Source organism: Nanorana parkeri, unplaced genomic scaffold, assembly GCF_000935625.1.
Source record: "Nanorana parkeri isolate BGI_ZX_2015 unplaced genomic scaffold, ASM93562v1 scaffold901, whole genome shotgun sequence".
Lineage (NCBI taxonomy): Eukaryota > Metazoa > Chordata > Amphibia > Anura > Dicroglossidae > Nanorana > Nanorana parkeri.
In genome coordinates, this window is record NW_017307169.1 from 219,977 (window position 1) to 231,935 (window position 11,959).

At 37.4% G+C, this 11,959-nt stretch overlaps 2 protein-coding genes across 2 annotated transcripts; both read left to right on the forward strand.

Annotated features, from left to right (window-relative positions):
- The first annotated feature begins 1,502 nt into the window (after window positions 1-1,502).
- LOC108794828 (olfactory receptor 2D3-like) lies at window positions 1,503-2,438 on the forward strand. The gene has a single exon (XM_018565939.1). The coding sequence runs from the start codon at window positions 1,503-1,505 to the stop codon at window positions 2,436-2,438; it is 936 nt and encodes a 311-aa protein (XP_018421441.1).
- A 5,641-nt stretch (window positions 2,439-8,079) lies between these two features.
- LOC108794829 (olfactory receptor 1019-like) lies at window positions 8,080-9,015 on the forward strand. Its single transcript, XM_018565940.1, has one exon. The coding sequence runs from the start codon at window positions 8,080-8,082 to the stop codon at window positions 9,013-9,015; it is 936 nt and encodes a 311-aa protein (XP_018421442.1).
- The last annotated feature ends 2,944 nt before the right edge of the window (window positions 9,016-11,959 follow it).

Sequence of the window (11,959 nt, forward strand, 5' to 3'; positions counted from 1 at the left end):
TTAAAGCTTTAAAATGCATTCAAGTATCCTGACTCTTAACAAAAATGTATCTTATTTGTGTGTCACTCAGCTGTAGATCCTCAAATCATCCCTGAGTTCATGCTGACACTATCCGTCCTTCAGGAGGGTGGCTACTTCTGTTCCCCATGCTGCCTGTGTGTTTTAAAATAGTCACCTTTCCAGGCTCTCTCCCATGATGGACTATAACTTCAATACAAATAAGTAAACTAAACATGACATTGTAGTCCATCATGGGAGTGAGCTTGGAGTGGTGGCTACTTTACAACACACACAGGGACCATGGGGAACAAAAGTAGCCATCCTCCAGAAGGAAGGATAGTGTTAGTACCACTTGATTTGAGGATCTACAGCCGAGTGATACACAAATAAGATACATTATTGTTAATAGTTATGGTGCTTGAATGTATTTTTAATATTTAACTTCTGAGATTAGTTTCACTTGAAACACTATCTATCACGTGTAATCTAACTTCACTAACATTTAAGCAACAATATAATAAAAATAATATTTATATTAAAAAGTTTAGGAAGTATAAATATTCTTTAAATCTCTCCTTCATAGTCAACCTCTCCTAAATTAACTTACCATCTATCAGACCTACATTGATCAGCAGGTCTGATCGTGTTTAATATCAAACTTCATAGGGTTCACTTACTAAAGGCAAATAGGATTATCACTCTGTAAGGGAATGTTCACTTTACACAAGAGGGTTCCCTCATTTTAGTGAATGAGATAAAGCTGTGTTGACTTCCATCACACAGTCATGTGCGTTTTGCAAATTGAATTTTCACCACATTCACTAAGCTAAGATAAAATTCCCTTTTAAAGTGAAAATCCCCTTGCAAAGAGAAAAACCTGTTTGCCTTTAGTAAATCAACCACCTTTTATTAAAGAATTCCTTGCTCCAAAAGTAATCAGTAACTGATCCACAGATCAGTGAAGAAAAAAAATAATGTTTTTTTACATTTTTCTTGCACATGATTGGGTATATTTTGCAAGACGAATTTTCACCGCATTCACTAAGCTAAGGGAAACATAATATGCGCAAATTCCAACTGAGCCTTCTGGATAGAAAAGTATGCGGGGAGACTCTTCTATTTATAACAAAATGGGGTTTTTATAACAAAAACCCCATGAGTTCCCAATAGCAATAAGTTAGTATTTTTCTTTCTCTCACTCTCTGCCTATAGCAACCCATTAGTATTTTTTTTTTCTCTCAGTCTGTTTCCCATCGTAACCAAATAGCATTTTTCTGTGGCACAGAGCATTTTATTTTACATTTTTGCAATTATATATGTTATTGTTCACTGCAAGTTGACTCATATTTTTTAGGTTTCTTTAGCACTCTATTTTGATTTGGGGTACTAACTATTCCCTACCCTTTAAAAAAAAAAAAAAAAAGGTTTGTCTAAAGATGCATATTAGGATAATTTTTATAAGATTTGTATTAAATATATTTTTCTCCATTATGTTATAAGGAATGGATTTGAGAAATGATACCGTGATTGTAGAGTTTATTCTTCTTGGACTTTCTAGTGATCCAAAAACTCAAGTTATTCTTTTTTTTATCTGTATGCTTGGGTATATGATAATTTGCACCGGAAACATTCTAATCATTATTCTAATTTTAACAGACACCAATCTTCATACACCTATGTATTTCTTTCTTTCAAACCTCTCTTTTCTGGATCTCTGCTTTTCAACTTCAATAGTTCCAAGGATGCTGAAAGATTTGGTGTCGGTAAAGAAAACAATCTCTTATGCAGAGTGCGCAGCACAACTGTACGTGTCACTCTCCTTAGGGCAAACTGAGTGTATTCTGCTATCTATTATGGCATATGATCGTTATGTAGCTATTTGTTTTCCATTACACTACACTACCATCATGAGTAAAATGGTCTGCATGAGATTAGCAGCTTGTACATGGATATGTGGATTCCTTTTTCCCATTTCACAAGTGGCTTTTACTCTTAATGTAAACCTTTGTGGGAACAATGTAATAAATCATTTTCTATGTGAAGTACCGGAAATCTTATCTATGTCTTGTGAAAATACTATCTTTATTGAATGTATCACTTTTGCAGTTGGTGTGATTATACTTATGATTCCTGTCACATTTATTGTAGTGTCATATATTAAAATAATCTTGAGCATCCTTAAAATTGCATCATCGGCTGGACGGAGGAAAGCCTTTTCTACATGTGGATCTCATATGATAGTTGTAACAATATTTTATGGTTCAGCAATAGGTGCCTACATGAAACCTAGGTCAAGTTCAACACCAGAAACAGACAAAGTGATTGCCATATTTTACTGCATAGTAACTCCAATGTTAAATCCTCTAATTTATACCCTTAGAAATAATGATGTTAAATCTTCATTTCTGAAATGTAGACATAGATATTCTTTATGCTAATAATATTAAAGATAGTTATATTAAAATGATTGTAGTTTCATTCTGCATATTTCATTATTTTGCTACTTAACAGTAACCCAACCCAATGCAAACCATGCCAAATTGACCACTAATACCCTAATCCCAAACCTGGTCACTAAAATCTCATATAAGCTTCAACATGTTAATATAACTTTAGTGGTACATTCAATATTTCAAAATCTGCAGTTTTTAATAAAATAATACCTGTTAATCCTGCAATAAAGTTCCCTGTTCAGGCATTTGTTATAGACAAAGAGCACAGATAGGGGTTTTACATGAAGAATTAAAATGCTGCCGAGAATAGAGCAGTCTACAATTGTCCAGCAGCAGGATCATTTTAAATAGCAATTTTAGTCCTACATTTATTAGGGACAAAGAGCATAGGTAGGAGTTTTACTTCACATATACTGCAGAGAATGCAGCTGTAAAATTGCCCAGCAGCAGGAAAATTATAATCTGGAATAATAGGTCTAACTGTTGTATGCCTAACTTATATTATATCTATGGAAATAAGTTGTTTCTGTAAATGTAAGTAATATCATATGAGATGTTATAGGTGCACACTGTTCTTCCACCTAATTTAATTTTTCTTTCAAACAGAGCAACAGCATACTGTGAACAAAAGGCATCTCCAAAAAGAGATGGTCAAAAATAAGTGAATGCAGTGTTTTGAGTGCTCAAAACCTAAATAAGGCCCTATTAATATAAAGTAAATGAAAACCCTAAAATGTCACTACTGAAACAAAACCCTACTTTTATTTTTTTTTTTTAAAGCAGTTTAATGTAAAAATAGCCCTAACAAACATACAGTAAAACAATATATCCCCAAAATAAATGAAAACCCAAAAATACTTTTTCCTGGAAACAAAAGTGAAGTTGCGCAGCAAAAAAAACTGGATAGGACAGCAGCTAAAAGTGACCCCTTACCTTAAATCAACCACACAATATATGTAAAACCTTACATATATCAATTATAATTTTTTTTGTATTTATTCTTTATTCGAAAAACTTTTCCACATACAAAACAGTATTCAAAATACAGACATTATACTTTACTTTACAGTTCCTTCTTGAATACCACAATATTTATACAACAACCCCCTCTTTCACAATGGACATCCTTCCCTTCCATTCATCTCCCCTCCCTCTTAGTATACTCTCCTTCTTTACAGGGATGTCTCAACTCATAGCAGTTTTGTTGTTTTTCTCTTAGTTGTTAATCTTTAATCCTTTATTCCCTCTATCCACCACTCTACTATTCTAAATCCTTTTGATGGGGGTCTACTGAAATTGTCTCTGGTATCTGGGGAGCCCATCATCCCTTCCTTACCCCACCCTTCTTCTGCTATGTGCTCTGATTTAAATTGTGTTGTGTGCTAAATATTTTAGTTATAATAAACTTTTATGATGTTAAAGTGTAATTTAGGGTTGCACAGATTCCAAGTACAGTACTCGGTACAAGTATGAGTACATGTACCAATACTTTTGAGCTCCAAGACTACACTAGAGACGAATTCAAAAATTAGGAGGCAGCTGTCATTTGTTAGGAGCACACAGAGCTCCTGGGATTTGTACATCTCTGTTTTAATGTATGATTTTGTTTTTATAAATATAAATAAGGGGATGCACAGATACCAGTTTTGCGAGTACGAGTACTGGTACTTGCCGAGTACTTACAAGTACGAGTACTGATACATTTTTGTTTATTGTCATGTGACAGTTTTTCTAAAACAATACAGACTAATGATTACAGGACAGTGGTGGAGAGCCAGAGCCAGCTGCAACCCTGGTAGTTCTCATGAACTACTTCTCATGAAGGTAGTTCTCATAGTCCCTCTATTACTAATGTGGTTAAGTGTCTTGTGATCCTCAAAATCTAATCACTCTGGCATATGACATATATCAATTATAAGCCCAAAACAATAAGGCAGCAAATTGGATGTTTGCCCAAAGAGCTTGCAATCAGAATTGAAGTACAGTTTCCTAAATTACCCCAATCTTAACCTATGCAGTTTGACAAATTTCCCTTTTCTGTTAAATGCAGAAGCTTCCAATACACTGACACTATGGGGGTGATTTACTAACCTAAACACACGCACGCACCAGGTGCGTGTGATTTTCACACAGCAAAACGTATTTATCAACCAAAAAGTCTCTAAAAGCATATTTCCACTAATGCCATATATGGAAAAATCATGCACATGATGCATATATAATGCTGCTTCACAGTTTAGACAAAAATGGTTAGCTCATGCATTTACATTCCTGCATTCATCAACGCAAGCAACACAACATAGAGCTAATTTACACAACATTACCTTGCAATTCATGCAGGGCTTTGCACAACACACCTGCTGGGTGTGTACACACTACAAAGGTGTCTAGATTCCACCAATAGATCATGCTGGGAGGGAACACACTACAGAGGTGTATACATGTTCGTGGCGTGTTTATAAGGTTAGTAAATCAACCCCTATGACTGCTTTATACTCCTCTTTTTATAGTTACTGTACTGGAACATAACAAAGCCCCCATTTTCTGTCCCTAATAATCCAATTGACCCAAGTTCAAATAACTTTGCAGTGCATCACTGTTACAAACAATTTAGCAGCCAGATTCCTGCATTAGTTCACCAGTACCTCAAACAGTCTGGGTTCACCTTGAACGAGTGCTAGACACAAATCCATACCTCATTTCTACTGCTCTCCCAGCCACCAAAAGTATTTGACTTGACATGACTACTCCATGCTGTGGTGTCTCCTGCCAGCTTGTACGCTTTGTAGTGAGTAATGATGAGACTGGGCTAGGTGTGAACTCCAATCCGACCCAATCAGGTTCGGAAAGGCACATTCCCCACCCTCTGCTATACCTCACAAATAGGTGGGGAAAACCCCTGTCGCAACTACCACCACCGATTGGGTCAGGATCAGATGGTCAGAGTTTTGAGCAGGCTAGGGTGAATTCAAGTGTAAATGGACAGACCCAGATGTCACAATGGCTCCAATCAGCAGGGCTCCATGCACAGATCCCCTGCGGTTCGTTTTGTGACTTTTCTTTCTTTTCAAAGTGCAAGGGCTGCAGTTGCCACCATTACTAACTACTGGCACATCTGCTGGCCTGCCACCATTACCAGCTCCTACAATCTCTCCTAGCCTGCTGCTGACATCATTACCAGATCCTACCACCTTTTTTGGCCTGTCGTTGCCACCATTACTAGTTCCTGCCATTTCTCTTGACTTGCCACCATTATCAGCTTCTGCCACTGCTGCTGGCCTGCCACCTCCTGTCACCTTTCCTGGCCTGTTGTTACCACAACTTCAAGCTCCTGCCACCTTTGCTGTCCTGCCACCATAAACAGCTTCTGCCACCATTACCAGCTCCCGCCACTGCTGCTGGCCTGACACCATTAACATCTCCTCCCACCTCTACGGGACTTTACCAGATCCTGCCAACTTTTATGGCCTACCATCTACTAGCTACTGTGGCCTCTCCCACCCTATTCAAGTTCTTCAGCAATGTAAAGGTGCCACACATAATTTTTGTGTAGGTGGGCCTCACCTGCAAAATTTCTAATGTTTTCTGCAGCCAAAATCCTGTGTTATGCCTTAAAGGCTGTGGCCTATTCCATTGATCATGCACTATAAAACTGGCCATAAACTATGCAAATTCACACAGAAGGTGCCCCGGTGGGCACCCTTCCACCCAGCATCCCTGTATCAGAAGATTGAAGGAGCCAGATGGAAAATCCACAGCAAAACCCTGCTTGCAGCCAATCAGATGTAATCATCATTCGAGTTTTCTGACAATGGCCTCTGCTGTCAGTATACAATTGAAACAACACGGAATTCCTCTATCCACGCTGCTTAGTGTGGATGGAAGAATCTGTGGTTTTTTTCCATTTAGCTACAAGGCTGAAGGAAAAAACAGTACAGTGTATAGCTGGCTTAAAGGTACCACACATAATGTTTCCAATGTTGGGCCCCAGCTACAAAATTTGCAATGTTTACTGCAGGTAAATAATAATCTGTGTCTCCTAGTTTGTGGCTTATTCCATTTTTCCAGCATTCAAAAATAATTATGGCTATTGTCTCTCTGAAATAATACACTATCATTTGTATTTATTTGGAAAAAAACTGACTAATTTCTCCCTTTCACATTGAGGCCTAAATCTGCCTTTTCACTCCCTCCTAAATTGCAGCCTAACAAAAAAGGAGTACATACTATACAGCAAAGCTGCACAACTTTTCCATCTTTTGTCTCAGAAAAAGGCAATGTACTTTTTTATTTCCAGATGTAATCTGCCTTCTCACTCCCTTCTAAAGTGGAATCTAGCAAAAAAGGAGTACATACAATGCAGCAAAGCAGAACATATTTTCTGCACTTTTTGTTTCCAGACTAGATCTAACTGCTTACTAGCTACGAAGTTGCATCCTGGCAAAAAAAGTACTGTGCAGCAAAACCTGACTTAGGAAAAAGACAAAAGCGTTGATGTGCACTGGCAATGTGTGTTGGGGTTCCATTCGAAATGAAAGGTACTACAACTCACTAAATTATAGATTGTGTGTTACCACAACACATAGGTGTGAAAGCAGTCTCAATGCTTTACTGAAAGACAGTAAAGTGACAAATATCAATACTATGCTAACAAAGCTAACGGGGTGAAGGAAGAAATGCTGCAGCATTGTTTTGAGGAAAAAAAATACCATGCATCAGTGGTGTCACTGGAAAGGAAAAAAATCTCCTGCATTGGTGGTGTAAGTGGAAGGAAAAAATGCAGCTGCATCGGTGTCAATGGGAGGAAAGATATTGCAGTGTCAGTGTCAATTTAAAAAAATGCCATATTGTTGGTGTCAGTGCAAGAAACAAAAAGTTGCTGGATAGGTGTCAGTGGAAGTAAAATGCTTCTGCATTGGTTATATTAGTCTGAAGTTTCTTACTCATTTGGCTATATTTGAAAACTAGATGAGAATAGTTTAGGTATTGGTGCAGCAGTCAAAAGGATCTTCCAGAATTTTGCAAGAAGGTTTTTCAAACCTGACCAGTTATTATTAGATTATGGTCAAGAGGTTCCATTTGTTCAGCAGATATATGGGAAGAGCAGGGCTTTTCATAAAGGCTACCTTTGGCCAAGACTACTGGGTGTATTTTTTCTTGTTTTATTATTTTTAAAACATACATACATTTGGGTTGGATCTACTGGATGATGGTCACTCCTTATAACATGGTAGCCATAGTCAAAAGACCACTTCATCTATTAATCATTAAAGGTAATGTTTGTGCTTGCTTTGCCATCAAACATTTAGTGATAAAGCATTACATAGTTGCTAAACATAGATCAAAATAAAGATAATAAGATTTCTATTTTAAATCATATGGAACAGTGATACCTTTGAGACACACCCGCAAGGTGTAACATGGCATTTTGGGAATTCATGCCTGATTTATTAAGAGCTCTTTGAAAAGAAACACATCCCATTTGGACAGTTACAGTTTGCAATGAAAGGAAAATGCAAACAATGAACTGATTTTTATTCCAGTCATGTTACATAGCTAATGACTTTAAAAGATATAATTTAAAAACACATTTCTCTATTATATTATATATATTATATTGTGAAGAATGTGTGTGAGAAATGAAACCATGGTTGTGGAATTTATTCTTCTTGGACTTTCTACTAAACCAAACATTCAAGTTATTCTTTTTGTTATATTTATGCTTGCTTATATGATCATTTTGATTGGAAACACAATCTTTATCATTCTAATTGTAACAGACACCAGTCTTCATACACCTATGTATTTCTATCTTTCAAACCTCTCTTTTCTGGATCTCTGTTATTCAACTTCAATTCTACCAAGGATGCTGAGAGATTTGATGTCAGTGAAAAAGACAATCTCTTATGCAGAGTGTGCAACACAGATGTACATGTCTCTCTCTTTGGGTGAAACAGAGTGTATTCTGCTAGCTATTATGGCATACGATCGTTATGTAGCTATATGTTATCCGTTACACTACACTACTATCATGAGTAAGATGGTCTGTGTCAGAATAGCGGCTAGTGCATGGCTATGCGGGTTCCTTCTTTCTATTTCTCATGTTACTCTTACACTAAATGTAAATCTTTGTGGGAACAATGTAATTAATCATTTTGTATGTGAAGTACCAGAAATCCTATCTCTGTCATGTGAAAATATTATTTTTGTTGAATTCATTATTTTTGTGGTTGGGGTGGTTATTCTTTTGACACCTGTCACATTTATTGTTGTATCATATATTAAAATAATTTTGAGTATCATAAAAATCGCATCATCGGGTGGTCGGAGGAAAGCCTTTTCTACATGTGGATCTCATATGATAGTTGTTACAATATTTTATGGTTCAGCTATGGCTGCCTACATGAAACCTAGGTCAAGCTCAGTACCAGGAACAAACAAAGTTATTGCCATCTTTTATGAAATTGTACCTCCGATGTTAAACCCAGTCATTTATTCTCTTAGAAATAATGATGTTAAAGTGGCATTTTTGAAATTTAAAAATAGACATTCATTTTGCTAATAGGAGATGGAAGTCTCATCTTGAATTATTTTTCACAGGTCAGTCACCTAACTCCCGCCGTGTATATAAGTATGACATACAGACTTTGACAGTTCTTGCCACTTCATTGCCTACCATGATATGCAAAGGAGACACAGCTCTTATCTCACTGTCTCTGCACTTACCCAACACAAAACAAGGCTCCCCTTCCACTTCCTGTGCTGATTTGTGTGAGAGTGTGTCTCCTCTCTCTGTATTCCTGATACCCAGTTTGTGTCTGGAAAGTACAGATACAGTAAGATAAGAGCTGTCAATCTCCTTTGCAAAGCATGGTCAGGATTGAGCTGTCAAAGTCTGTATTTCAGTTTCTACTTTACACAGAAGCATAGGTTAAAAAGTGCATATACTGTGGCAGGTAGTTGACTAAGCTGTGAAAAATAATACCAGGTGAGACTTCTTCTTAAGTACTATAAGTAGTGGGAGACTAAAAGTGTGCAGTGTAAAAGCGTGCAGCCCACGTCTAACAAATAAATATTTATTCAGTAACCACTGAATTTTCCAGCCGGCTGAATGCACTCACTTAGTATTCCTAGTGATATGTTAAAATATGATATACGCACCCAAACCTGTATTAATCAATATATAGTCACAGAATCACATAACACAATTCGCTCAGCAAAAAAAGGACCAGTATTACATACAGCAAACATCTCACATAGGGTTTCAAGTCCAATTTTTTCATGAATCGTTACAACATCCACAGATTGCTTTGCCCATAAAAGAGTAATACAAAGCATTTTTATTGCTGAAAAGTGCAGACTACAATACAAAAAAAAAGGAATTTATTTAATTTACAAAGTAAAATGTGCTGTTTTGGGTGCCTTGATTTTAATGGACAAATTAGCCTAAAAATAATGGTTTGATTTATTTCCAAATAGAGATATACATACATTCTAATAATCCCAGTTAGAAAAGTGAGGATAAGGTGAAGGAGGCAGGGAGAAGCTAGCATTCTCATTCTCACTACAAAAACTATTCACACAAGGCCTATGTCTATTCTTGGAACATTCCCATCAGACTGGTTCAGCACATTGCATCCATGCTTGCAGAATTAGGGAAGACTTGTCCAATAGGTCATCCAAAAGCCCATCAATGTCCACTGTTTCATTTGTGTGACGTCTGATCTCTGATGGTGGTGGAAACATGCCGAGATAGAGAAAATTGGACCTTTGCTTCCAGCTGGTCCCACTAATGGCTGCATACTCACAAATAGTCAAGGACTTATAGTGGAGTTATCGTGGATTCTTATTTATGCGACTTTGCCCAGAAAATCAATCGGTGACACTGCTCCGCCAGTATTTGATAGCTGGTTTATTACCTTTACATGACGTCTGTTTGCCCCAAAGCATATGTCAATTCTACATCAAAATTGCATGGGAATTAATTTTACAAGCTCTAACATCCCCTGGTCTTGTGCCTGAATGGCAGACAAACATTTGAAAGAAGAGCAATATGACAATTGATTTCCTCATTATTCAGTCCTGGTACCTTCCCTATATAGTGACATTCCTCTGGAAATGACCTTTTCACAAACAATGTACATTGTTCTACATAGATAGATAGATAGATAGATAGATAGATAGATAGATAGATAGATAGATCTGTGACTTTAAAATTACTGTTAACACCCCAGCTAACTTCTCAAATCCCCAACTTAACCTCTTCTTTTGAATCAAACAGAATGGACATATACTTTTACTCTGATGGCAACATCATTAACCTTGTTTTCTCCCACCTCTTTACTCATTTGACCCTCTCCAACACCCCTTTTCCCCTCTCTGACCACAATCTTATCCTTTTTATGCTCTCGCTGTCTTCAACACTATTCCTCCAATAAGCAAAGAGTTACCCATAGATACAATTGCCACTTCAGCCCTTCCCTTCTCTGTTCTGCTACTTACTGTACTACCTCTACAACAAGCCTATCCTGCCATAACCTGGTCACAACGGAATACAACAACTTACTCTCATCCTCCCTGGACATTTTTGTTCCCTTCATTACATGCAGAATTAGGTCAGGACCACTCCAGCCCTGGCAAACTGAGGACACCAGAGGTTTTAAAATACATAGCCATGCTCTTGAGCATCTATGAAACAAAAATAAATCACTGCAACACATACTTGTATCTCCTTATATCTGCCCTCTTAAAATATATTTCCAGTCTCCATGCTACCAGAGAGTATTATTTCATCACTCGCATTAACACCCGTTTATCTTGTCCTTGTCAACTCTTTTCAACTTTAAACTCTTTCCTTCATGCTCCACTACCTAAACCCACCAACTTATTTACTGCCAGGAGATTATCATTCATTTAAAAAATAAGATTGATGCAATTCTTGATAAGATCTCCAATGTCCAAATATCTCCCCCACCTAACATACCGGGTCTACCACTATATTGAATACTTTGCTCTTTTGACCCAGTTAAGACAACAGAGGTTGCTAAACTTCTTTCTAAAGCCCCCCTAACTACCTGTTCCCTGGACCCCACACAACTACCATGGTCCTCCTCATGCTCTATCCTACACTCTCTAACCCACATCTTCAATCTATCCCTTTCCACTGGCATCTTCCCCACCTCTCTACACTCTAAACATGTATTGTTCAATACCATACTTAAAAAGTCTTCATTGGACCCCTCCAGTTTGAACAAATCAGCAGCCAACTCCTTGCTCCTGTTTACCTTGAACACTTCATATACCACCATCTGAGCTGCCACCTGACTAATAACAACCTTCTCGAATTCACTAACAACTTACTAAATGCTAACACCAATAGCCACTACTCCACATACTATTAGACCTTTCTGTTGCCTTTTATAGAATTGACCACCCACACCTCCTCAAAAAGTCCACTCTCTTGGCCTTCAAGGCTCTGCTCTTTCCTAATTTTCTTCCAACCTATC

Bases quoted from the DNA above. Each gene is read 5' to 3' on its own strand.
- LOC108794828 (XM_018565939.1), top strand. From the start codon at position 1,503: ATGGATTTGAGAAATGATACCGTGATTGTAGAGTTTATTCTTCTTGGA.
- LOC108794829 (XM_018565940.1), top strand. From the start codon at position 8,080: ATGTGTGTGAGAAATGAAACCATGGTTGTGGAATTTATTCTTCTTGGA.